The following is a 27,852-nucleotide window of genomic DNA, read 5'->3' as shown; positions in this document are numbered from 1 at the left end:
AGCTTGCAGCCACTTACAGATCAGCTTTGAACGAAAAAAGTTTACAAATTTGGTCAGAATAGAATGGTAAGAGGTCGCCCTGTAATTGGCACTCAGCTTATTCCAACCCTTGCTTTTCTGCTGTCTCTGGCCCTCCTTTATGTTTTCAGTAGACTTGAACTGCAAACCTACTATGTGCACATCCAGCCCCTGAAAAGGTAGAAAGGAGCAGAGAGTATACCAAGTAGGCTGCATTCCCCGAAGTTTAGTTTTAATGCATTCCCTTCACAGTTTTTTTTGAGGCCACCTCTGGTATATTCCTGTGCTATTTTTAATTTAATGTGTAATTTTAAAATTGATTCATTGACTTTATTTAAATATGTTTATTCTAAAAGCAATCTCTAACACTCTCACAAACAAAAGCCAGCATCACTTGCCATAAATAGACAAAACCCTTCAAAATGAAGACAATGAAAACAAAACAATGGTCTTAAATTCCAGCTTGGAGACTGTTGCTTGCCAAAGGCTCTCAGACGAAGACCTGCTGTCTCTCTGTTAACAAGATGATCAGCCAAGTGTTAAAGGCTCATTAGCTTCAGAAGGAGGCTTTCTCTCTTTAGGAGGTTTGCAGGAAAATTAAGAAGAGACTAACTTTCCAATTGTGAAATTTCATCTTCTTGAAAACATTTGGTAAACAGCCCTTCACATTGGTGCAGGAACCCAGGCGAGGGCAGACTTAGGCAGGCATTCAATGTGAGGCAAAAGAGAATGGTGTCTTGGCAGAGTTCTTGTGTGCTTTGGGGGATTATTCGAGGACACAGGAGTAGTTTGTTTCAATAGCAGAATTATTAATGAATGGGACTCCCCAGGTGGCACAGTGGTGAAGAACCCACCTGGTCAATGCATGAAATGCAAGAGACATGGATTTGGTCCCTGGGTTGTGAAGATCCCCTGGAGGAGGGCATGGCAACCCACTCCAGTATTCTTGCCTGGAGAATCCCATGGACAGGGGAGCTTGGTGGGTTACAGTCCATGGGGTTGCAAAGAGTTGTACATGACTGAATGACTGACCACACATGCATGTTCCCCAAAGGGAGATTCCTATTTAGGTAAACAACACCCCCCCAACCCCACTTCGTGTGGTTGGTAAGAGGCAACGTAGGACCTGACGGGCCCATTTCTGTATTTAAACAGTCACCAAAAATCATCTCTTCCTCCGGAGGTGTCCTGTGTTGCTTGAGCTCCCGTGAGTTCTGGGCATGAAAAAAATAAAATCGAGTTGGCAGCACATCCAAGTGGCATGTGGCGCGGGCGTGTGCCGTTGGATTATTTTTATTTATGATAGCTGATTCACAATCGTCTCCATGGCGATGGGGGAACTGAAGGCGGAGGAAAGAAGTGAGTTGTCGCATTATTAAATGACCCAATGAAAGAAAAAAAAGCTCTTAGACACATTAAGGATTAATTTAGTGTCGTGGCCTTGCCTGGCAGGTCATTACCCATCTCTGCCACAGATGTTGGTATTTCCATTTCCAGAGTGTTCGGAACAGTGTGGCTCATCTGTTTGCATTTGAATGTCATTCTTAGCTCAAATGCAGCCAGATGCTGAGGGTCAGGAGGGCTGCTGGCAAACTCATGGGGAGATGCTCCCTACCACAGAATGTTCAGGATATGCCATTTTGGATGCCAGTTTGTACATAAGTATACTTATGTTTTTTCTTTTACAGACTGGAATAAATGCAAAATCATCTATAAACTATTTGTCAGAAATCCAAGCATACAATGAACACCCAGGTACTTACCACATATGGTCAAAAGGTGATAGGTAGAGGATGACAATATGTCTTGATTTCCTAGCTTTGTCCTGTTGTTTTGGCAAAACCCTTAATAACATCCCTTTTCACTCTCAAAATAGGTTTGGGTTTGGGTGATAAATTTTGTCGGCTCTGTTTTTAAGCCTTCTTTAAGCTCCCCACCCCTATCTTGTTCCCTCTTCCCTCAAACAGAAACTCTTCTCTAAATTTTAGTTTTTCATTCTTTTGCTGTTTGATGTTTGCCTCCCGAAATGGTCTATTATTCTTTTGTTATTTGGCCACACAGCAAGTGGGATCTTAATTTCCCAACCAGGGATCGAACCTGTGCCCCAGAGTCTTAACCACTGGACCATCAGGGAAGTCCCCAGTGGTCTATTATTTTGGTTCTTCTCTTTGTGAACTCTCTGCTCTGAGTCTTCTTTTGTGTCATTTCTCTTCAGCAAACCTTGCATTTCAGAGGTGCATCCTCCTTGCTAGAATAACTAATTCATCCTTCTCTACAGTTGTATACTATTCCATGATAAGAATGTGTCACAGTGTACCCATTTTACTGCAGGCAGACATTTGGATGGTTTTCTGGTTTTCGTTTTCGCTGTAATGAAGAAGGCTGATAGGAACATATTTCGTTGTGTATCCTTATGGAAGCTGGAGTGAACTCTCCAGGCTCTAGGTCTAGAATTGTTGGGTCATGTTCATTGCATTTCTAAGTTCACCAGATGGTGCTGCGCTGTTTTCCAAAGTGGTGGTACAGTTTTTTGTTGTTGTTGTTTGCTTTTTTTTCTCCTTTTGGCCATGCCACACAGCTCGCGAGACCTTAGTTTCCCGACCAGGGCTTGAACCTGGGCCCTGGGCAGTGACAGTGTGGAGTCCCAACCACTGAACCACCAGGGAATTCCCTGGTGGTACAGTTTTAGGGCCTCACTGGTAATGTGAAAGTGTTTAGGTTGCTCCGTGTCCTTGTCATCACTTGCTGCTGTTCAATTGTTATGGGTCTGATAGGATCAGAATGGTATCTCATTGTACCTTTATATCTCTAGGGCTGCCTGGGATTGTAGCCAGTCTGCACAACTCTGGGACTCAGTATGAGGAACTCAGCTTCTTGTGAATAGGCTCTGTTCTCCAATATTAACTTTATAGTAATGAAGTTGATACTTGGCTCTATAGCAGCCTTTTTTGTTTTAATTGGTTGAGAACTTAGGTGGGAAACAGGGATGTCCCTTAAGGGTGTTGAAAAGGAAAAACTCTATCTTCTCTGCTCTCACACTCTTCCCCCCAGAACACTTCCCCTCCAGTGGTAGGGAGTGGGGCATGCTTTCCCCCACACCACCCAGCTCTTCTCTGCAACACCAGCTGAGTGTCCTATAATTGACCTCGATTTGGACACTGTCTGCCTGGAGACAGCATTAGATCCTGCAGGTCAAGGGCTCAGTTTCATAATATCGCGCCCAACTTCAGATGCCAAGGGCAAGTCCAAGTTGTCACCTGTCCTCCTGACCGACAGGCTATAAATTGGGATTTCCCACAACCCCCTTTTCAGTTTCAACCATTTGCTAACGTGACTCACAGAACTCAGGAAAACAGTGTGCTTACTAGATTACTAGTTATTATAAAAGGATACAACTCAGGAGCAGCCAGATGGAGGGATGCACAGGGCAAGTTCTGAAGGAGAGGACCTCGGAGCTTCCACTTCCTCTCTAGGTGCGTGACCCTCCCAGCACCTCTGTATGTTCAAACCCAGAAACTCTCAGAACCTCATTATTTTGGGTTTATGTGGAGGCTTCATCACGTAGGAATGATAGATTAAATCAGGTCAGTCATTGGTGATCGATGCAAACGTCAGCCTCTTTCGCCTCCCTGGCGGTCAGGAGGTGAGGCTGAAAGTTCCAACTCTCTAGTCACATGGTGGGTTCCCTGGGAACCACCTCCTCCTATAGCTGTCTTGGGGCTTTGCAAAAATCACCTCATTAATATAAACTGGGATGTGGTTGAAAGGGGCTTGTTATGGATAACAAAACACTCTCACCTTAAAAAAAAAGTATTTATGTATTTGGCTGTGCCAGATGTTCATTGCAGTATGTGGGATCTTTAGTTCCCTGACCAGTGATAGAATGTGGACCCCCCGCATTAGGAGCTCGGAGTTTTAGCCACTGGATCACCAGGGAAGTCCCACCCTCTCACCTTTTTGGCTCTATCACTTATGAAATTTCAAGAGTTTTTGAAACTTTGTGCCAGGAATAGGGATGAAGAACAAATATGTGTTTCTTATTACAAATTACCACATCACAGCTGTCCTACAGACCATCACACACACAGTCAGCAATGCTGTCTCTTATAACTTACATTTTCATGTGCTTCTCAATCATCTGTCCCAGACCTTGCTAACCTGGAGCTTTCACTCCTCTCATGGAGCACCAGCTCAGGCTGGTTCACACAGCTTACTCGGCTCTCTGTGTTCATAGGATTTGTTTGTGGATTTAGCCTTTTTCCTATTTAATCATACTCTGCTAACCTTTTTGTGGATGTAAGTCTTGCTTCCTTCATCTGAAATCTTCCGAAACTTTCCTCATCTTTATGTGTCCCTCGGGGACTAATGTTGTCTAGGCTCATTCTTCCAGGAAATGTTTGGCAGATCCCATTATGTGCTAAGCCTGATGATAATGGCTAAGGTAGTCAAAGATAAAGAAACTGAATTACTTGCTCTTCTCAGGGACATACTTTCCAGACAAAATGAAAGAAATAAATAAGAGTGACGTGATAAGACTTTGGATAGGAGGAATACCTTGATTATTAAAGAGACTTTCTTTGCCTGGAGAAGTTGGGTAAAGATTCCTAGATGAAAGGTAACCGTGAAGTGGATTTTAAAGGATGAGTAGGAGTTGTCAGTTCAGTTCAGTCACTCAGTCGTGTCTGACTCTTTGCGACCCCATGAACCGCAGCATGCCAGGCTTCCCTGTCCATCACAAACTCCCGAAGTCCACCCAAACCCATGTCCATTGAGTCTGGTGATGCCATCCAACCATCTCATCCTCTGTTGTCCTCTTCTCCTCCTGCCCGCAATCTTTCCTATCATCAGGGTCTTTTCAAATGAGTCAGCTCTTTGCATTAGGTGGCCAAAGTATTGGAGTTTCAGCTTCAACATCAGTCCTTCCAATGAACACCCAGGACTGATCTCCTTTAGGATGGACTGCTTGGATCTCCTTGCAGTCCAAGGGACTCTCAAGAGTCTTCTCCAACACCACAGTTCAAAAGCATCAATTCTTCGGCACTCAGCTTTCTTTATAGTCCAACTCTCACAGCCATACATGACCACTGGAAAAACCATAGCCCTTGACTAGATGGACCTTTGTTGACAAAGTAATGTCTCTGCTTTTTAATATGCTATCTAGGTTGATCATAACTTTCCTTCCAAGGAGTAAGCGTCTTTTAATTTCATGGCTGCAGTCAGCATCTGCAGAGATTTTGGAGCCCCCAAAAATGAAGTCTGACACTGTTTCCACTGTCTCCCCATCTATTTCCCATGACGTGATGGGACCGGATGCCATGATTTTAGTTTCCTGAATGTTGAGCTTTAAGCCAACTTTTTCACTCTCCTCTTTCACTTTCATCAAGAGGCCCTTTAGTTCTTCTTCACTATCTGCCATAAGCGTGGTGTCATCTGCATATCTGAGGTTATTGATATTTCTCCCAGCAATCTTGATTCCAGCTTGTGCTTCATCCAGCCCAGTGTTTCTCATGATGTACTCTGCATAGAAGTTAAATAAGCAGGGTGACAATATACAGCCTTGACGTACTCCTTTTCCTATTTGGGACCAGTCTGTTGTTCCATGTCCAGTTCTTACTGTTGCTTCCTGACCTGCATACAGGTTTCTCAAGAGGTAGGTCAGGTGGTCTGCTATTCCCATCTCTTTCAGAATTTTCCACAGTTTATTGTGATCCACACAGTCAAAGGCTTTGGCATAGTCAATAAAGTAGAAATAGATGTTCTTCTGGAAATCTCTTGCTTTTTCGATGATCCAGCAGATGTTTGCAATTTGATTTCTGGTTCCTCTGCCTTTTCTAAAACCAGCTTGGTTTTAGAAATCTGGAAGTTCACTGGCCAAATAGCTATTATAAATCTGATTGGTAAATTAACTATGTCTTGTCTTCCTAGCTTTGGGGATTTATTGTAGTTTTGTTTTTTCCATCCTCAGAAAGTTTTGGCTAGTCAATCTTTGTGTGTGTGTGTGTGTGTGTGTGTGTGTGTGTTGAGTCGCTCAGTCACACCCAACTCTTTGCAACCCCTTGAACTGCAGCCTGCTAGGCTCCTCTGTTCATGTGAGTTTTTAGGCAAGAATGCTGTACCGGGTGCCATTTCCTTCTCCAAGGGATCTTCCCGACCTAAGGATCGAACCCGTCTCCTGCATTGGCAGGAGGATTCTTTACCTGCTGAGCTATTGGAGAAGCCCAAGGTCAATCTTTAAAAGGTAAATACTAATGAAAATTGAAAGATAGCCTTTCAGTGTCCACGGGATCTTGACTCTGGTCATTAATGTGTTAGAAGTGAGGTAAGAAGTCCATGCCAGGGTGACTTTTATTCATTCACTCTTTTATTTGAATACATAGTTTGCATCTGTTGGATGTTTGAATAAAAGATAAAGGAAAATAGAATAAACTGCATTCTTAAAATTGTGACTGCCCTGGCTTCTCTTCCGACCTTGCTGGGGTCAGCCGACTCCAGCTGGTGGCAGCAGCTGTCACCACCGAGGTGTGTTCTCTGAGCATTTTTCAGCTGTTTAGCTCAGACTGTGGGTCTGATCACAGTGGCCAAAATTACACAGAGTCATTGTGGGCATTTGGTTAATTACAATAAAGCCATCAGGTGAAATGAACTATCCATCGCTGACTGCGTTCTAACCATCATTAGACGGATCTCTGATGAGCTGGCCCTGGGCTGTGCTTGATTCCGGGCATCTCAAGGCTGTTTGGAGTGTTAGTCAAGGCTGAATGGTTGGGCAGGAGTTGGGAATGAGATGTTTTTCTCAGTGGGGAAACCTTGAGAGACTGTTTGTATGGGTGTGAGTCCCTCATGCCTTTGGGGGCTGCCTGTCTGTTAAGCAATGCTTGCTTTGCCCTTGGCTTTGACCTGACCCCAGTGTAGCTGTCAGTCAAATAAACAGAAGCACTGGCATCTCCCCTGACAGCTAGTGTGGTGACGACTGTCAGGGTTCGGGAAAGTTGGCTTGCTTTCCAGAAGGTGCATGTGTGATGTTTTAATCTGGAAAGGGGACTGGCCAAGGGGTTGGACTGGTGAAAGGCAGGCAGAGGAATTCAGGTCCTCCTGAAAATCCCATTTGGGCAGGGTTTTGGAGTCGAATAAAGTTGTCTTTCATCACATCTGCTTAATGCATTAGATTTTTTTTTTTTTTTTGGCCATGCTGCGTAGCATGTAGGATATGACTTCCCTCTCCAGGGATGGTTTCTGTGTGCCCTGCAGTGGAAGCGCAGAGTCCTAACCACTGGACTGCCAGGGAAGTCCCACTGCATTCAATTTTAAGGTAGAGGTTGCAAATTGGAACACCTTGAGCTGAATGTGTGGGTGCCATGGGTTGAATTGTGTCCCCCCAAAAAGATTTATCCAAGTACTTGCTAATGTGACCTTATTTTGCAGATAGAGAGTCATATAATCCTTAGGGCACTAATACAGTATGATTGATGTCCTTATAAGAAAAGGAGAAGAACCCAGGAAGAAACTCACGTGAGGCGTTTCCCCTGTACCTCTGGGGAAATTCATAGAGGCTATGATTTAAAAACAGAGATTTCATAGTAAAAACAGGGATTTCTGGCATCTCTAGAAGCATCAGATTTGTCCACATAGGGCCAGCATTCTCTGATGGGAGTCATCTGGACCTCTTCACTTTACCCCAGTCAGCACTGCTCCTCGTGGTCTGTTTCTTCCAGCTGCATTCCCCATCCAGCCCTCCAGGAATGCGAAACTGTGGCCCTTGCTCTTACAATAGGTCTGGGATGGAAGATTTGAGAAAGGGCCCATCTCTGGCTTCTAGAGCGGGAGGTCACAAACTGCAGCCTGTGGGTCAAATCCAGCCTGCTGTCCGTGTTGATAAATAAGGTTTTATTGGGAAAGAGCCATGCCTACTTGTTTATCTATTGTCTCCAGTTGCTTTCACACTGCAGTGACAGAGCTGAGTAACTGCAACAGAGATCATTTGGCCCGTAAATCCTAAAATATTTACCATCTGGCCCTTTATAGAGTTTGCCGACCCCCTTGTAGAGAATCAAGAAATCTAGATTTTTACATGGATTCTCTTTGTTTTTAAATGAGGGCAGGTAGTTCATATTGGTTTTTAATGTCAGAAAACCTGTCAGTCAAAGACATCTTTCCATGACAATAAATGTCAATTTCATCATTAAAAAAAGATGTGGAGTACTATGACTTAACCATTTTTTTATTAATGGGTATGTAGGCAGTTATGTTTTAACTTTATATGCACTAGTCAGGACTGGCTAATGAGCGCCACACTTGAGCATTGAATTTTTTTTTTTTTTTTTTTGGCAAATCTTTTTTTTTGGGGACTGTACCATGAGGCTTATAGGATCTTAGTTCCCTGACCAGGTATTGAATCCGAGCCCTCGGCAGTGAAAGCACGGAGTCCTAATGACTGAACTACCAGGGAAGTCCTAAGATTTTTTTTTTAGGATGGGGAGGGCATGTGTGATTGGGTTATTTAATTCAGACTGTAGAGAGCCAGGAGACTATGTTATCACTCTTGTCAAATGTTCACATTTCATTTTTTAGGGCAAGATATTAAACACTGATTCTTGCTGTTCACAGAGGGCTACATGAGAGAGAATGGAATTAGCAGAGGAAAGGATTATTTTGGGTGTAGGGAGGAAGACTTTGTTACTCAAGGTTGTAAATCTTGGAAAGTATAGCAGAGAAAGTCTCTGCAGACCTTCTAGGAAGCGACAGCTCTGCCCTGGTTGGATGTCACCCAGGCATGGATGATCAGGTGACCTACTTCTGCACAGCCGACTTCTGCATCCTCTCTTGCTCCCAGGAAGGAGTGCCACATGGGGTGGAGCTGGGGGTCGTTGGTGCTGGGACAATTCATCAGGCAGCCACTCCTCTGCCATCCCTGAATTGGAGGGCACAGGCTGGCCTAGCTGATCCCACGCTCTGCTCACCTCCAGTGTTTTTATCTATGACTGTATGGTTCCATCCCTCGATTCAAAGCCAGTTAGTCCCCTCAAAGTGGTGTGGCTGCTTGGAGGGTATGGATGTGTGCAGGAAAGGGCTAACATAATGCGAGGCTGTTATCCTTAGAAAGGTCTACTTGACGGTTGGCTAGCCAGCAGTCTGGGAATTTGGCATCTGAACTGTTCTCTAAGTGTGGTTCACTGTTCCCAGACTATACGAACCTTGTGATTTATGTTGAACACCTGCTTTCCTTCTGAGAGTCTGGAAGGTGGACACATGCTAAGCAGAGGGTGCCTACATCACAGCTCCCAGTATCAACTGGGGTCACTGAGACTCGAATGGACTTCCCTGGGCAGAACAGCACATGCATGTTGCTGTGTTTTTGTGGCTTAGAGAGAGTGAGGTCTGTGTGACCTTGTGGGGAGAGAGTCAGTATAAGATAGCCTGTGCATAAGATTTCTATACACTCACCCTGTGTCTTTTCCTCTTGCTGATCAGGTTATGCAACAAACCTTAGCCATAAGGACAACTGAATACTGAGTTCCACGAGTGCTTCTAGTGAATCACTAAATGTATGGGTGGTCCTGGGAAACCCCAAAGCAGGGTGATTTATTATAAATTAAAATCCAGCATTAAAGGAAATTCAGAGAGTGTATGCCTTGATGATAATGATAAAAGTACCAATGATTATATTAACAACTAATTTTTATTAATTTGGCAGTTGCTAATATAATCTTCATAGATTAACTAACTTAACCATCCTCTTAGAAGTAGGTATTACTTTCATCCCATTTTACAGATGCAAAAACTGAGGCATGGAGAGGTTAAGTGACCGGCCCTTTATCAGTTAGCTCATCAGTGACAGAGCTGAGAATGAAGTCCCCAGCAGCTTAAGATCCTCCTAAAACACAGGACTGTGTTCAGGATGATGACTGGGGCCAGTGCCTTCTGAGAAACTAGCTTTAGTCTAAAGAGGCTAAACATTGTCTTTATCTTTTCTGATGGAGGGCAAATCAGCTGAGATAAGAAGTCGGCTCAAAATTTCAGTGGCCTGAAATAACCTTTATTCCTTGCCCAATCTGTGTGTTTATGCCAGGCTGGCTGGAGGCTCAGCTCTGTGTCATCCTCACTCAGGGACCCAGGCTGCTGTAGCAGCCACCGCCCTTAAGGGCTGCTGGATGCCCTGGCCGAAGCAGAGTCTTGCATCTGCCCTTGGATGCAAGGAGCGTCCCAGATCTCACTGGTCAGAAGTGTCCCATGACCCTCCCCCACAGAAGGGAGTCAGGAAATGAGTGGCACTCTGACCCAGAAGGCAGAGGGTAGGCTTCTCCCCCACCCTGCCTGCTGTGCTGTTCCTTCTCCGTTGTGTGGGCTTTTCTCTTGCTGCGGAGAGCTAGGGGTTGGGGTTGGGGTTGGGGGTGAGGTTTCTGGAGGGGGTCTAGTCTGTAGTTATGTGCGGGCTCCTCATTGCCGTGACTTCTCTTGTTGAGGGGCATGGGCTCTAGGCATGGCTCAGTACTGCAGCTCCCAGGCTCTAGAGCACAGGCTCAATAGTCATGGTGCACCATCTTAGTTGCTCCGCTGTGGGTGGGATCTTCCTGCACCAGGAATTGAACCTGTGTCTCCTTCACTGGCAGGTGAATTCTTTACCACTGAGCCACCAGGGAGTTCCTGAGAGTAAACTCTTCAGTGAACAGTGCATGGAATACTACAGCAAGGATTGGAAAAGCAAGCACGAAACTTATTTTCCCTGACTCCAGATTTGGAGTAAGACTGCTCAAGGAAGGAAGAGCAGGCAGTTGAGAGCAGAGGGGTGGGAGGGAGCTGGTTATTGTCAAAGGCAGGAGTGAGAAATCAGGGGGGCTGGATAGTTCAGCCCTTTCAGAGCGAATGAAAGTGATTTCCATGACAACAATTCAATTAGTGAACGACGTGAAGTTCTCCTCTGTAAGGGAACACCAGGGAATGATTGCCTAAAGGAACCCGAGGCGAATTGGCCTTGGGGGTGGAGAGGGAGAGAGAAAGTGCCCCAGCAGGGTGCCCCCAGCAGTTCCTGGATGCGGACACACCCCCCTAATTGGGAGGCTCACCCCTGCACCTTGGAGGCCGGCATCGAGGGAAAAAGGAGGTGTTTGAAGTGAGTGGGAGTGAGGTTAGGAATTTGGAGTGGGTAGGAACGGGGAGGCACCTTTGTTTTGCTTTTGAGGTGTGGGGGCTTGGAATACAGGTTGGCTGCTAGAATAGGTGTTGAACTGTTTCCACATAGACATAAAATTCTGACTTGGAGGAAAAGAGAATGAGGTTCCACAGAGTGGGGAAAGAAACTAGGTTTTGAGATCACACTCTGTGGCTTCAGATCAGTTTCTTTTTTGTTTTGTTTTCTGTGTTTGAACTTAAGGTCCCTGAACCTTAGTATATACACATATATGTATATATATATATATATAGTATATGTGTATGTATATATACATATATATTTGCTTTAAATTTTTTATTTACTTATTTTTATTGGAGTATAATTTCTTTACAATGCTGCATTAGTTTCTGCTGTATAACAGAGTGAATCAGCTCGATGTATACATATGTCTGCCATGGACTTCCCTTCCACCTCCCCACCCTGCCTAGCTGGGTCATCACAGAGCACCAAGCTGAGCTCCCTGCGCTATACAGCAGGCTCCCAGCAGCTATCAGGAATAGAGATGCAGACCAGAGGATGGGCATGTGGACTTGGCAGGGAAGGGGAGAGTGGGATGAATGGGGAGATGAGCCTTAATATTCTTAACTAGGTATGCTATTAGCAGGATGATGGTGAGTAATAATATAGCCTTGTATTTGGCAGCATAGTAGGTCCTCTTTATAATGTGCCTGTATTTTCCTCTCTTTTCATACTGTTCACAGGGATCTCAAGGCAAGAAGACTGAAATGGCTTGCCATTCCCTTCTCCAGTGGATCACGTTTTGTCAGAACTCTCCACCATGACCCATCTGTCTTGGGTGGCATGGCTCATAGTTTCATTGAGTTAGACAAGGCTGTGATCCATGTGATCAGTTTGGTTAGTTTTCTGTGATTGTGGTTTTCATTCTGTGTGCCTTTTGATGGACAAGGATAAGAGGCTTGTGGAAGTATCCTAATGTTAGGGACTGGCTGTGGGGGAATCTGGGCCTTGGGGTAAACTTTTAATGTGCTCAGTACATTTTTAATCCAATTTTCTGTTGATGGGTGAGGCTGTATTCCCTCCCTGTAGTTTGGCATGAGGCCAAACTATGGTAGGGGTAATGGTGGTAATGGCGACCTCTTTCCTTATCCTAGCATGCTGTGGCTCCGAGAACTGCTGTATTCAGTGCAGAGATGTTACTTCGCCGACAAAGGTCCATCTAGTCAAAGCTATGTAGTCATGTATGGATGTGAGAGTTTGACCGTAAAGAAAACTGAGCACCAAAGAGTTGATGCTTTCAAACTGTGGTGTTGGAGAGGACTCTAGAGAGTCCCTCGGACGGCAAGGAGATCAAACCAGTCAATCCTAAAGGAAATCAGTCCTAAATATTCATTGGAAGGACTGATGCTGAAGCTGAAGCTCCAATACTTTGGCTACCTCATGTGAAGAATTGGCTCATTGGAAAAGACTCTGATGCTGGGAAAGATTGAAGGCAGGAGGAGAAAGGTATGACAGAGGATGAGGTGGTTGGATGGCATCACCAACTCAATGGACATGAGTTTGAGCATGCTCTAGGAGTTGGTGATGGACAGGGAAGGCTGGCGTGCTGCAGTCCATGGGGTCACAAAGAGTCGGACATGACTGAGCAACTGAACTGAACTGATTTTCCTCTCTTTAACTAGGGAATAATGGCAAAGAGACCCCCATCTCAAACTGTTCAGAATAATGGCTCCCTGGAGCCTGTGTTAAGAAGGATTCTGAAACTCAGTGAGAGACAACAGTGTAATTGCTATTGCTGTCTGTCCTGAACGTGGGAGGTGATGCTGTCTATGTGTGCTACATATTTGCCGTCCTTGGTTTAACCTCTTTGCACCTGAGCCTTTTAAAAAAGGCTTCTTGTTATTTTATTATTATTCTAAAAAATATTTATTTGGCTGCCCAGGGTCTTAGTCGACACACATAGTATCTTTGATCTTCATTGCAGCGTGTGGGGTCTTTTAGTTGAGGCATGCACACACTTAGTTGCTGTGTGTGGGATCTCGTTCCCTGACCAGGGATTAAACTTGGCCCCCTCTGCATTGGTGTCACAGAGTCTTAGCCACTAGACCATTGGGGAGGTCCCTACTTGAGCCTTATTTCTTACCACCCCTTGCTTCATCCTTCCTTCCACTCAAACTGATCAGGGGTCAGCTCATTGCCCCCTCCCTAAGCATTCTCTGTGCCGTCTGCCTTCTCTCTCTCTCTCACTCCCAGCCCATCTAGATGTGTCCTGTCCTTTGTGGATTAGGAAGCTCTACTCACCTGGCCCCTGCCGTGGTATTTTCAAGACCAAAGATGTTGTCATCTTTCTCTGAATTCCCATAACACCCACCACCTCTTCCATAGCCGTGACACACAGCCTCTCACAACCTCTTATGTAGGCCCTGGTGTCCTTTGCTTGTGCACATCAGCTGGCCTCTCTGGGCTGTAAGCTCCCCAAGGTACCCATGTTGTCTGCTACTCCTGTTACCCCCATACACACTGACCTCAACCTTCACAGACCTCTCCCTGTGCAGGGAATGCGATTTGGATGATGCGGTTTGCAGAGTATGGAATTGTATCGTTTAGGGGTTCACCGGTGGCAATCAGAGATTCTGGAGCTGCTGTTTTAGGGTGCTGTGACCTTAACTAAGTCCCTTGACCTCTCTGAACCCTGTGCCCTGTTCCTAGATGACCATTGCACTGTGGCTCTTTTGCTAGGCTGGTCCTACAAGTATTGATTGTGTGGTAGTGGGCATTGAGCTGGTATAGTTTGAATGCCTCAGAGTGCTGGGTGCAGGAGAGAAAAGATGTCTGTTCACTAATGGAAAAACTCCAAGTCCAGGGGAGCCCCTGGCACTATTAATAGTTCCCGCTTTAGGCAGCAACTATGTTCTCAAACAACTGTGTGCAATTCCAATTTGATTAGCTTCACCACGAGTCCCCCTTTTAGAAGTCCCAGGGAACTTGCCAATTAGAGACCTTTTTGACAAATGCCTTTGTAAAATGCAGAGTCACCAAATTGTTCTGCTTTGTGATTTCAGATTCATATATATTAGGTTTTCTTAACATAGGTGCTATTTCAACAGCGAAACCTCCTTATAATAGTCCAGCCAAGTTTTTGAGCTTCGGCAGTCAAAATTGGTATTTATTTCAACCTGTTGAATATGCATTATATTCCAGAACAGTATCTCCAACTCATGAAAATTAAGTGAGAAAATTAGAGTTACCTCAGTTGGTCTTTTGTACCCATTAAGTGCTGGCTCTTGCTGGAGCATCACTAGCAAATGCTCTGTTGTCCTTGATAAAGGAGCAGGAATGAAAAAAATCAGGAAGATGCCGCAAATGACTAATCTGGTCAAGAAAACACGTAATTACCACGAGTGTCAGTCTCCATAACGAAGCATTGATAGGGCCAAATCCAGAGCATAAATAATTAGAGATGGGGGTGAGGTAATAAGTTGAGTAAAATAATTTAGCCTCTGAGTAGCTCCCGGCAGCCATCCTGTGATGCCCTGATGCAGGCCAAGACAAATGCTCCCATGTGGAAACCCAGTGCATGCCACCTCTCAGGAAGATGAGTGCTAATGGCTCCAGGGAGGATGCTGAGGCTGCTGCTCTGCCTGCCATGCTCTCGGAGGGATGCTGCATTTTCAGGACAGAGCTTGAGATCACTGCCCAGCTCTCCCATTTAACAGGTGAGGAAACTGAGACCCAGGGAGGGCAGTGGGATTCCCAGAGTCTCCCAGTGATTCAGTAGCCATTGTTGGTCCCTGAACAGCCCTCTCGTGACTTTGATTTGCCTTTACTGCCCCCCCCCCCCAAGAATGCAGAGACCAGGCATGGTTAACAACCCCATTTCCTAGGGGATGTGGATTTCCAGAGAGTGACAAGAGGTTTTTCCTTCTACAAATAGATGACATGTTGTCTTGTTATTTATTTAGTTAACTTTTTAGAACAGATGTGCATGTACATGGTTCAAAATTCAAAAGGTTTAAGTTGAAAATGAGGTTTCCTTCCCTCCTATCCGTCCCTCCAACCTTCCCGATCTCCTTCCCAGAGGCAGCTGGTATCATCAAATGTTTTGTGTATCCTTTCTGAGACTTTTCCATGCATATAGGAGCACAATCTTGTTTGTTCATTCATTCATTCAGTGAGTTACAGAGAATATTCCGTGTGCTGGGCTCTGTTGTAGGTGCAGAGCTAAGCCCAAGACGAGGATGGTTGCCATGGAGCTGACTTTAGACCTCACAATCCACTCCCCTTTCTCCTCACCTTTCTCTACAGTAGCTTACACATAGTTCTGTGCTTGTATTAAACCTTAAACTTATATCTTTCAGTCTCTTCCTACAAGTTCATAGGGAGTTGCCTCTTTCTTTATAACTATGGTGTAGCATTTCATTGTGTGGATTTACCGTAATTTATTTAGCTAGTATCTAATTGATAGATAGTTAGGTGGATTTTTTTGGTGTTTTTTCCTTTTGCTATTATAAATGATGCTGCAAAGTCCTTGTACAAATGTCTCTATAGGCACACGTGGGAGTCAATCTGGCAGTTTATTTAGCAATGTGTCTAAAATGTCCACCGAGTTAGGTTTTCAGATATGGTTATATCCAGGTGCTCAAACCTATCCCTTGCAACTAATGTCTCAGTCCCAAGATGGCTTCATTCTCAGAATAAGAAGATTTATTAAATCTTTATAAAATATTATTAATTGCACTGGCAATTGCATACCTGCAATGGGCTAGATGTTCTAGGTGCTGAGCATATATTGGAGAAGAAAACACACCCAAATCCTGGCCTTCCTGGAGCTGACATTCCCAAGATTCTGTATGCCTACCCAGTGAAAGGTTTATGTTCTCCCAGGTTGGAGGAAAAAGAAACCTTCCTCCCAATAGTTACAAGTCTCAGGATTGAATCTTATTGGATCAGTTTGGTCATGTGACAATTCCTGAACCAATCACTTTGGCTGGAGGCAGGAGTGCTATAAGCTGGTTGGCCAGCCTGGGCCTGGGCCTAGAGGGTGGAGTTAATGTCTTCAGAAACCACACAGACTGAGGGTGGGTGAAGGGGTTCGTGAAAGTAAAAGGGTTCTCTTGTGGGAGGGAGGATAGTACATTGCTGGGCAGATACTGAGGTTCACAGGCAAAGAACTTCAGGCAAGTGTGAGAAGGAGGAAGTGAGAGAGTGCCTGGGGCTGAGAAACAACCTTTGATGGTAGGCCTTGGGGAGGTGGCAGAGGCTGGGGATGGGCGTTGTAAAGACTTAGAGAAGATAAAGATCCTTAAAAGGGAGTTTAGGGGGTGCTTACTGCTCCTGAAAACCCTGTGCCTATAGCAAGAGCATTCCCCTCAATGCCTATTTACTGAGTACCTGTCATGGGAAAAAAACATCATGCCAAACTCTACGTTAACCTGAGATTAATGATACTGAGGATATTCACTTGTTTTGAAGTCATTCTAGTGCCAGGTACTTAACACATATGAATTGACTTTATTCCTACAGTGGCCTTCTGAGGTCGGTATTGTTATGATCCTCATTTGGGGATGAGATAATAGAGGCACAGAGAGATTAATTAACTTGCTCAATATCGCACAGCCAGTAAGGGGTCAAGCCGGCCTTTGAGTCCAGCAGTCTGGTTGCAGAGTCTGCTCTGTGTACAGCCGTCTTTTGTCTGTGCCAGCGCATGTATCAGGAGGTGGAATGGAGTAGCAGGCCTGAGTACACGTGCTGACTGTGACCCCAAGTAGCTGCTTGATCACTGGCGACAGTCACTTCTTAACTCTGTGCCTCGGTCCCACATATACAGTGTGGAGTACTGGCCGAGCCCAGAGTTCATTATGGATCAAATAAAGTATTTAGCAAAAAAAGAAAAGAAAAAACACCTTTTGTGGGAAAATAATATAAATGCTTTGGCACACCTATTAGTTTCTATTGCTACTGTAACAAATGATCTCAAAACTCGTGGCTTCAAACAACACAAGTATAAAATGCAAGCAAAACAAATAATTAAAACCCCCCACAAGTGTTTTATTTTACAGTTCTGAGTCAGAAGCTGGAAATCAGTCTCATGGGGATAAAATCAATGCCTCAGCGGGGCTGTGTTTCTTTTGGAGGATCTGGGGGAGAACTCATTTTCTTGCTTTTTCCAGGATCTGGAGGCTGCCTGCACTGCTTGGCCCATGGGCCCTTCCTCACTCTTCGAGACCAGCAGTGCAGCATCTTCAAATCTGGCTTTCTCACTCCCCCTCTTATCTCCCTCCTTTCCCTTCACCCTCTCTCCTCTTCCATCATCACATCTTTTCTGACTGACTCCCCTGCCTCCGTCTTACAGGGACCCTTGTGATTACATTGAACCCATGAGATAATCCCAGATAACCTTCTCATTTCAAAAATCCTTAATTGAGGACTTCCCTAGTGGCTCAGATGGTAAAGCATCTGCCTGCAATGTGAGAGACCCAGCTTTGATTCCTGGGTTAGAAAGATCCTCTGGAGAAGGAAATGGCAACCCACTCCAGTACTCTTGCCTGGAAAATCCCGTGCATGGAGGAGCATGGTAGGCTATAGTCCATGAGGTTGCAAAGAGTTGGACATGACTGAGTGACTTCACTTTTTTTTCTCTAGTGGTCCAGTGGTTAAGACTCTGTGCTTTCAGTGCAAGGGGGCATGGGTTTGACTCTGAGTCGGAAAACTAAGACCCCACATGTTGTGCAGTATTGCCAAAAAAAAAAGAGAAAATTCTTAGTTTAACACATCTGCAAAATTCCCTTTGCCATGTAAGGTAGCTTATTCTCAGGTTCTGGGGATTAGGATGTGGACATCTTTGGAGGGAGCATTTAATTTTTTCTACAGCAGCCCACTTAAGATCATTTCGCCTTATTTCATTACCTAGCACCTATGTAATTATTTTTTCTAATGTACCATTGTTCAGCCTTGTAAGACACGTGTAGATCAATACTTACAAGAAAACAAAAAAGGGCCTTAAGCTCCATGTCTGGATAACCCCAAGGGATAATTTTTCCTGTTTTGACATTTAAACAGAAAATGCAATATTAGTAGAAGGATATACAGAGTGAAACAAGATGGAAAGTTGGAGCTGTCCTCTTCTCCCAGCATCCGTTCCCCCGACAAGGTAACCACTTTACAGTTTTAGAAGATTCCTTCCAGAAAAAAAGAAACCTGATGCGTAAAACAGAATAAATGCATCTATTTATACCTTCTCTTCTAAAAAATGAGAGATTGTCTTCACACCATTATGCATCTTGCTTTTTTTTTTCACATTATTCTCTATCTTGTAGATCTTTTGGTCCCAGTAGGTAGACATCACTTTTTCCTTTAAAAAGCTCCCAGCATTTCACTGGATTGCTGGTGCTTCATTTATTTTGGGGCTTCCCTGGGTGGCTCAGATGGAAGAGTCTGCTTGCAATGCAGGAGATGCGAATTCGACCCATGGGTCGGAAAGATCCCCTGGAAGACATGGCAACACTCTCCAGTATTCTTGTCTGGAAGATCCAGTGGACGGAGGAGCCCGGCAGGTTACAGTCTATGGGGTCGCAAGAAGTCAGACACAACTGAGGGACTTCACTTTCTTTCTTTCTTCATTTATTTTTGCAACTAGCCCCTGTTATTGGTTACTTTGGTGGTTCCCAGCTTGTGAATACAGACAGAGCTACATGGGCATTGTCATATCGAAGACAATGACCGTGACTGTATTTTTAGCACTTTGGCTTTCTTGACATTGGGGGCAGGATGATTCTCTGTTGCAGGGGCTGTCCCAGGGAACTGTAGGATGTTGAGCCACATCCTGGTCTCCACTCATGAGATGCCAGTAGCATCCACTCCCTGAGTTGTGACACCCAAAAATGTCTCCTGACATCACTCGATGTCCTCTGAGAGGAAATCACCCACTTTGAGAATCTCTGTTTCAGGGCCGTTCCTCACAGTGGAAAGGTGGAGTGGGGGTTCACTTGATAAACCTGCCCCAAGTGGCTGTTGGCAGGTGGCCAGGGCCATATAGGTACTAGGTAGCTGTTTACATGTTCAATCCTCAGAACCGCCCTTTCATCACCCACATGTTGTGGACAGAGACCCAAGGCACAGAGAGATCAAGGAACTTGATTGAGGTCACACGGCTGAAGTGGCCAAGTGTGGACCCAATCCAAGAATTTCCAGGGTTCAGGGGTGCAGCCATCTGGCCACACTACCTTTGGACACATGAAACCAGGATTTCTAAAGCCATGATGGCCTCAGCCATTGTCACCTTGGGAATATCCCCCAGGCTTTTGGAGAATTTTTTATCCCCCAGTTATCCTGGTGACATATGTGGACATTCTTCAACTCCCCAGTGATAGTCTATCATGCTTTACATTCCCCTTAAATCAAAGATATATTCTATTTGTAAGAGGAAGCCTGGAGATGCAATGTGTGTTTTTCTAGCTGGTGATTGTTTCTTCATTAGAAGACATTGGTATGTTTGTTGGTATGTTTTCTAATCCAAAACTGAAAACGAAAGCTGTTCATGATTCTTAGCTGGTATTGGCCTGTAATTCATTCAGGTAGCTCATTATACATCTGAATTACCCACCTGCTGAAGCTTCTCAACAGCAGGTAATTCTAGAGTTTCAGTTTCAACTTTCTCTTATTGATTTATGAAAGCTTACTACCTGGAAAATTACGAAATATTCCAGGCATCCAAGGAGATATAGAGAACATTTTAATGAACCAAGCACCTACCATCCAACCAAAGAAATAAAACATGACAGTTACAATGATGCTTCTGTTTACTCCTCCCAGATATCTTTTCCCTATCTCTTTCCCCAGAGGAGCTCACTACTTGAATTTAGCATTTTTTAAAAATTTGCTATTCTTATAGGGAATTATGAACTGCATAAATGTGTGTTTATAAACTATATAAGTAGAATATTATTATACACATCCTTGTACAACTTGTTTCCCTGCTATGTTTGTTGGACTCATTTTGCTGAGACAGAATGTAGTTCATTTTCATTGCTGTATAGTATTCTATTGCAGGACTACTCACAGTATATTCATCCATTCTCCTGTTGATGGGCATTTGGGCTGTTTGCTGTTTTCCACTATGATAAGCAATGTTGCAAGGAGTGTTCTTGTACATCTCCTGTGTATAAGTGCCAGAATTTCTCTGAAAAATATATATAAAATTGGAATTGCTGGGTTTTAGGGCATGCGTGGTAAACAAAATTGAAGATGTTCTCTGATGTTCCACACTCCCTAATGTAGATGTTCTTGATGGTTCCTGGGGCTGTGAATAGGAGGTATATCACTCTGGAGATTGGGGTACATTTTATGGTGTGCTGTTTTTAAGAAAGGGAGATTATCCAAGTGGATAGAATCTAATCAATGGACCCTTTACGTCAAGGTCTATGTTTTAGAGACCAAGAAGTTGAGATGTGAGGTGTTACATGGATTTTTCATAAGGAAGAGTCCCCATTGCTAGCTTTGAAGATGGAAGGGGCATGTGGTAAGGAACACAGCTGGCCTCTAAAAGCTGAGAGCAGGTCCCTTCCCACAGTCAGCAAGGAAACCTTAGTCCTACAACCACAAGGAACTTGACTCTGCCAACAAGCTGAGTGAGCCTGGGAAAGACTCTGGGCTCCAGATAAGGACACAGCCTCTTGACATCCCTGTGAGAGTTTGAGCAGAGAACCCAGACACAGTATGTCCATGTTTCTGACCTATGGAAACTGTGAATTAAATTTGCACTGAAAAAAAATTTTTTTTGCCATGTTGCGTGACATGCAGGATCCTGGTTCTGCAACCAGGGATTAAATCCAACCCTCCCTTCCCCAACTCTGTAGTGGAAGTGTGGTATCCAAAACACTGGGTTTTCATTTTTTACTATGGTAAAATTAACCATTCTTTAGATGTACAGTTCAGTCCCATTAAGTACATTCACGTGGCTGTACAACCATCGTCACAATTAATCTCCAGAACTTTTTCATCTTCCCCAAATAAAATTCTGTCCCCACTAAAACTGGCATTGTTTGAAGTTGCTACATTTGTGGTAAATTATAAACAACAATAGAAAACTAATACAGTATCCAAAGCCATAACTTTTTTAAACAGAAATTATTTTATCAGAATAATGTCATTTATTTGCCTATGCTGAGTATCACCATTCAAGTCTTTCCAGGGTGCATTTATTACCAACTTATCAGAGAAGAATTAAAATAGCTCAACCTTTGTTTCATTCTCCTGTGGAGGTTTCACGGAGGTAGCAACTTCAGAAAGAAATGGAAATAGTTTCTAACTAGATTAAACTTGCTAATTCTCCTCCCCCTCCCCCATTACATATATAATTTGTTGCTTAGAAACACTTTTATTCCCCCATTTTATTTTTTAAATTGCTGTGACAGAACGCATGGGAGAGAGATGTTAGGTGTTAGCTTGAAAGGTTTTATGAACTGGAACAAATGTGAAATGTTTCTGTTTTTTCTGTTTCAGCAGTTTGCAGGTAAGGAAGATTTTATTTTATTTTTTGGGTGAATGATGGGTATAAGAGCAAGGTCAAAGAAATGATGATGATGATGATGTAGTAGCTAGACATCTTGTTTACAAGTGGCAGAAATTCAACACAAAGCAGGCTTAAGGAAAGGAGAAGATTGGCTCACTAAACAGATATCTGGGAGGAACAACTTCAGGCATGGCTATATCCAGGAGTTGGTTCCTCTTCCTGCCTTGGCTACTGGTCTCTTTCTCAGGCTGCCACTTCAAGGAGTAGCCTGTGGCAATCTAGGGTCATACCATCGTTATAGCTAGCGATGGAAAAGAGCTTCTCTTTCCTGTTTGTTTTAGCAGAAGTGACAAGATTGACTCTCATCAGGTTTTCCTGCCTCTGAACTCATTACTGTTGCCAGAGGTTTGGACAGTACTGATTGGTCAGGTCTGGGTCACATGCCCGACCAAACCAAATAAAAATTGAGATGTTGGAATGTCCACATTGGGGAATGGTTGCTTGGTGTGTGAAGACAATGGATATTTCATTCAGCCAGGAGTTTTTAAGCCGATGTCATGCGTTTGATTGTTTTGCGAGCTGGGCTGCTCTGTTCTGTGGCATCCAGCTGGACCCCTGCTCGGGACTATGGAGAGAAAGTCATGATGATGGGAAGTTCAATCCAATCTCTCTCTCACTGTTGGCAAAATCTGCCAGACTCTGTTCACTTGTGACTGCTCATTATAGATAAGAGGTTGTGTTTTTGTTGTATTACTTTATCAAGCCAATTCATAGTAAAAGATATTGCAGCAATTTAAAAACCAGTCATACATTTTTGATATTCCTCCCAAGGAGAGATATGGGGTCTATGTCCCCTCCCCTTGAATCTAGGCTGACTTGTGACAATGATGGTGAAAGTGATGCTGTGTGACTTCTGAGTCTAGGTCCTTAAAGGCCATGCAGCTTGGTTCTCCTGGAACTTCCCCTCTTGTGATAATTTCATCTCAGAGCCCAATCGCCATGCTGAGAGGAAGCCTAAGCCACATGCAGAGGCTATGGATAGGCCTCTGATTGACAGCTGAGCCCAGCCTTCCAGCCGTCCAAGCTCATGCTCTGATAAGTGAAAGAGCCTTCAGATGAACCAAGTCCAAGTCTTAGAGTCAATCCAGCCATTCAGGTCTCCCCAGCTGAGACTGCCTCCTTTTTGAAGTCGACATCCCACCTCCTCTGTGCTTGGTCTGACTTCCTAAACCTTAGATTTTGTGAGCTATAATAAAATGGTGTTGGTCTATACCATTAAATGTGGGATGGTTTTTTATGCAGTAAACAATGGAACAGGCATGCTTGCATTGCTGGCAGTATCTGTTGGACAAAGACAGAACTGGCAGAGATTTCAGTATTACCCATATACTGTTTGGTCCAGTATTTCTACTGCTGGAAATCTATCAAAAGGAAATAATCTCAAATGTGAAAAATGAATCAGGCATTACACACAGAAATGCTCTTTACAGTGCTATTCATAATAGTAAAACAACTTAGTTTTCCAACGAGGGGAGTATGATTCCTTGATCAAATAATTTGGCTGCTTGGTGTGTGCCAGGCACTGTGGAAGGGCTGCCGTATATCACTTTTTAATCCTTTCAACAACCTTTCGGGTAGGAATTATGAGCCCAATTCGCCCACTCAAAGAATGTGGAAATTGAGACTTAGAAAGCTTATCACTTGCTCAAGGTTATAAGTATCCACCCTCCTGACTCCAAAGTCAGGCTATTCAAAATATTCATGCCAGTGATTTAAGGCAGGAGAATGATTTAGAAAATCTATGGTAAAACCATTCAGTGGCGTACTAGGTATTCTTTATAAATGATGTGTATTAGGAATTTTTGATAATAGGAGAAATTGTTTATGCTCAGTTAAGTAGGAGGAACAATACAGAACGAAAGCTGTATATTCAATAAGATATCAACTTGATTAAAACTATGCAGAGAAAAAGAGCAAGAAGTGTAGGATTGTGTGCAGAAGAGCCTCCCTAAGCCTTTCTTCATCTCTTCTACTATAGGCAAATGCTGCAGAAGACAAAAGCACAAAGAGGGTGTGATCAAAAGGCAACAATAGTCAAGCCTGATTAAACAATGAAATGACAAAAGAGAGGTACAGTTGCTTGTTAGTTTAAAATAAGCCCATTACTATGACAATTGTGTTTTTCCTCTATTCTGTAAGTTGCATGGGGGAAATCTTTGTGTCTGGGCCAGGGCAGGAGGACCCCAGAGGCTTGGGTAGGGTTATTTCCTCCAGTCATGGTTGTGGGAAGTAAGGTCTACTAGCAACTCCTGCAGTGACTGAGGGGGTGAGATCTAGCCCCTCGGGGCAGGAGCTGCAAGGGAACATGGGAGGGAAAGGATGGGAGAAAAACATGCCTCACGGGCTGGAGAGGAGATTCTGGGAAGGTACCAGTCACATGGACTGTCTTGCCTTGAGCTTTGTGTGTGAGCTTCATGAATGCACATATGTTCACATGTGTATGTTAGAAAGATGCAGACAGATTTGGGTGTCTGGGGCAGGTTGCTGTGCTGGGACCATGTCTGTGTCTGCTTAGACTTCTCCCTTGAATTAATTTCTAAAAGTGTGCACTAATTACAGAGGTGGCCTACAGCATGCCTTGCTTAAGGCTCTGATTTGAATTGGAGACTTGATTCCACCATGAATTAGTGGCTTGGCCTTGGGCAAGATGGGATAGAGCCTTATTTTTGCCTTCTTTGAAATGGGAACAAGGCTGCTACCTTATTCACAGATTCATTTCCAGGATAAAATAAAAATGACGTATCAAGCAAATGAGAAGCACTGTTGCTTGTTGCAGATAGTAGCATGGAATGTAACCACATTATCTATGGTTGATGTCGGCTACAGAGTCACCCAGAGCCAACCTGTGCATCAGAAATACAGTGTGAACCTCATGTGTCATTTAATGTTTTCCAATAGTCACATTTACAAAGTAAAAAGGAACAGGTGGGATTTTAATAATGTATTTTGTTTAACCCAGTCTATCCAAAATGTTATTTTTTGACATGTAATTCATATGAGCAGACCATTAATGAGATATTTACATTCCTTTTTTATACTCAGTCTTTAAACTCTGCTGAGGATTTTATATTTATATCACCTCTCAATTTGGATGCCAACTTTTCACCAGAAATGCTTGAGCTCTGTTGAGGTTGCATAAAATGCATAGTTGAAAAAGCAGATTCATACTCAAGTTCCTCTAGTAACTGAATTGAATGTTGGTTTCTAGATTCAGATCAGTTGCTTGACTCTTTGCAAACCTGTGGACTGAAGCATGCCAGGCTTCCCTGTCCATCACCAACTCCCGGAGGTTGCTCAAACATGTCCATCGAGTTGGTGATGTCATTCAACCATCTCATCCTCTGTCATCCCCTTCTCCTCCTGCCCCCAATCCCTCCCAGCATCAGGGTCTTTTCCAGTGAGTCAGTTCTTTGCATCAGGTGGCCAAAGTATTGGAGCTTCAGCTTCAGCATCAGTCCTTCCAATGAATATTTAGGACTGATTTCCTTTAGGATTGACTGGTTTGATCTCCTTGCAGTCCAAGGGACTCTCAAGAGTCTTCTCCAACACCACAGTTCAAAAGCATCCATTCTTTGGTGCTCAGCTTTCTTTATAGTCCAGCTCTCACATTCATACATGACTACTGGAGAAACCATAGCTTTGACTAGACAGACCTTTGTTGGCAAAGTAATGTCTCTGCTTTTTAATATGCTGTCTGGGTTGGTCATAGCTTCTCTTCCAAGGAGCAAGCGTCTTTTAATTTCATGGCTGCAGTCACCATCTTCATTTATTTTGAAGCCCAAGAAAATAAAGTATCTTATTGTTTCCATTGTTTCCCCATCTATTTGCCTTGAAGTAATTGGAGATGATCCCTGTGGACTCCAAATCTGGTCTGTCTTCAGTCAGTTCAGTCGCTTAGTTGTGTCCGACTCTTTGTGACCCCATGGACTACAGCACGCCATTCAGTCTTTACCACTTTCCAGCTGTGTGACCTTGGGTGAGTAACTTAACCTCTCTGAGCCTCTGTGTCTTATCTGTAAAATGGGGATAGTAATAGTAACATCCATTCCTAGGATTGTGAGAATGAATATGAAGCTCTAAGAATGGTACCAGATACATGTAAATGCTGCCTATTGTACAGCTCCAGTGCTTTGCAAAATGTGTCAAACTGATTTTTAACTTTGGCTTCGTTAAGTAGCCAAATGATCTAGTGCTAATAGAGCTATGAACAACAGCCACATCTAGAAGGCAGTGTAATATAATGGCCAAGAGTACAGACACTAGATCTAGCCTTCTAGTGTTCCAGACTCTATTTTACTACATAGTAGCTGTGTGATCTGGGGAAGGTTATCTCTTTGCCTTGATTTTCTTCATTAGTAAGATGAGGCTAATTGGTTGTGCAAGATTTAAGTGATGTATATACCAGAACCTGGTACCCAGTAGGTGTTGTATATTGTACCATTACTTTAAAAAATTTTTTATTTTATATTAGTATATGGTTGATTAACAATGTTGTGTTAATTTCAGGTTTATAGCAAAGTGATTCGGTAATACATACACATGCATCTATTCTTTTATAAGTTCTTTTCCCATTTCAGTTATTACAGAGTTCCCTTTGCTATATAGTAGGTCTTTGTTGGTTGTCTGTTTTAATTAATAGCAGTGTGTACATGTCAATCCCAAACTCCCAATCTATCACTCTTTCTCCACCCTTCTCCCTTGGTAACTCTAAGTTCATTTTCTAAGTCTGTGAGTCTGTTTCTGTTTTGTAAATAAGTTTGTTATCTTTTTTTAGATTCTGCATATAAGTGATGTCATATGATATTTGTCATTCTCTGTCTGACTTAGTATGACAATCTCTAGGTCTGTTCGTGTTGCTGCAAATGACATTATTTTGTTCTTTTTTAATGACTGAGTAAAATTCCATTGTGTTTATGTACCACACCTTCTTTATCCATTTCTCTGTTCATGGACATTTAGGTTGCTTCTATGGATTGACTATTATAAATGGCACTGCAGTGAGCATTGGGGTGCATGTATTGTTTCAAACTGTAGTTTTATCTAGACCATTGCTTTACTTTTAATACTATTTGTTGATGTACTATTATAAAAAGTCATCTTTCAGTTCATTAACATTTGCTGTCTCAGAGGTAAACACCTTTAGAACCATAAAAATTTTAGGAACCTTTAGAACAGAAGTTACAACGGGTAGGAGTATGCCTAGTCCTGCCTATGGATGTGTTTTGTTTGGCTTGCTTAATGTCTGGCCCATGGAGAATAAAAAAAGGAAGTTAGTTGCCAAACTTTAAAAATAGAGAGGATTCAAATAAAAATCCAGATTTTCAGCTTTTCTTAAAAAATCATAAGACTGAGCCATCCTGGACCAGTCTTCTCTGTTGGCTGTTCATCACTCTGATGAAAAGTGTTAGTCGCTCAGTTGTGTTGGACTCTTTGTGACTCCATGGACTATAGCCCACCACCAGGCTCCTCTGTGCATGGAATTCTCCAGGCAAGAATACTGGAGTGGGTTGCCATTCCCTACTCCAGGGGATCTTCCCGACCCAGGGATTAAACCTGGGTCTCTTGTATTGCAGACAGATTCTTTACAATCTGAGCCACTAGAGAAACACTTGGCAATGGTGGGCTAGAGCTAGAGAGCTCCCTTGAGATGGAGTGTGTTCTGCAGTTAACCACAGTCCTCACCACTCCCTTTTGCCTCTCCCCTGGTCTGCTTCACTCATTTACCTCCTCTGCCTGGCCACAGGCAGCATTTGAGTTGGAGGTCCTGGCATCTATGTATAGATCTGAAGGAACATACAAAGGTCAATGTAAACTTTGGTGTAAATGTGGTTATCTGTTCACACTTGGCTTTTGCAAGAGGAACTTCGGGTCATTAGAGTTGAAGCTGTGTGCCTGAGTCTGTGATGAAACCTGTGCCTGGGTCTGTGATGAAACCTGGAGTTCTGTTCGTGACAGCACAGACTTCCTGGCCCACAGTCCTTCCCAGACATTCTCATCCCACTTGGTGCCAAATCTATCCTCCAAAACCCTGGAGTCATCCTTGGCTTTTCTTGATCTTTCATCCCACATCCTCTTGGCTGTACCTTCAAAATATGTCCAGAATCAGTTTATTTCTCTCCCCACCCTGACTGCCTCCTGC

The 27,852-nt window shown here is 43.6% G+C and overlaps 1 protein-coding gene across 5 annotated transcripts in view; it reads left to right on the top strand.

The window, feature by feature from the left end:
* The window catches only part of LOC110131117 (transmembrane protein 132B), a 378,266-nt gene that overhangs the window by 82,606 nt on the left and 267,808 nt on the right, over window positions 1-27,852 (top strand). The window contains exon 2 of one of the 5 annotated variants that reach the window (XM_020883530.2): window positions 14,686-14,859. The exons of the other annotated variants lie outside the window; for them this stretch is intronic. Within the exon in view, the coding sequence (XP_020739189.2) occupies window positions 14,721-14,859 (139 nt within the window). The 5' untranslated portion in view covers window positions 14,686-14,720. The remainder of the gene's footprint in view (window positions 1-14,685; window positions 14,860-27,852) is intronic. 5 annotated transcript variants of the gene reach the window in all.

Source organism: Odocoileus virginianus, chromosome 12, assembly GCF_023699985.2.
Source record: "Odocoileus virginianus isolate 20LAN1187 ecotype Illinois chromosome 12, Ovbor_1.2, whole genome shotgun sequence".
Lineage (NCBI taxonomy): Eukaryota > Metazoa > Chordata > Mammalia > Artiodactyla > Cervidae > Odocoileus > Odocoileus virginianus.
The sequence above is the reverse complement of the archived record's forward strand: the minus strand, read 5'-3'. Positions and strand labels throughout refer to the sequence as shown.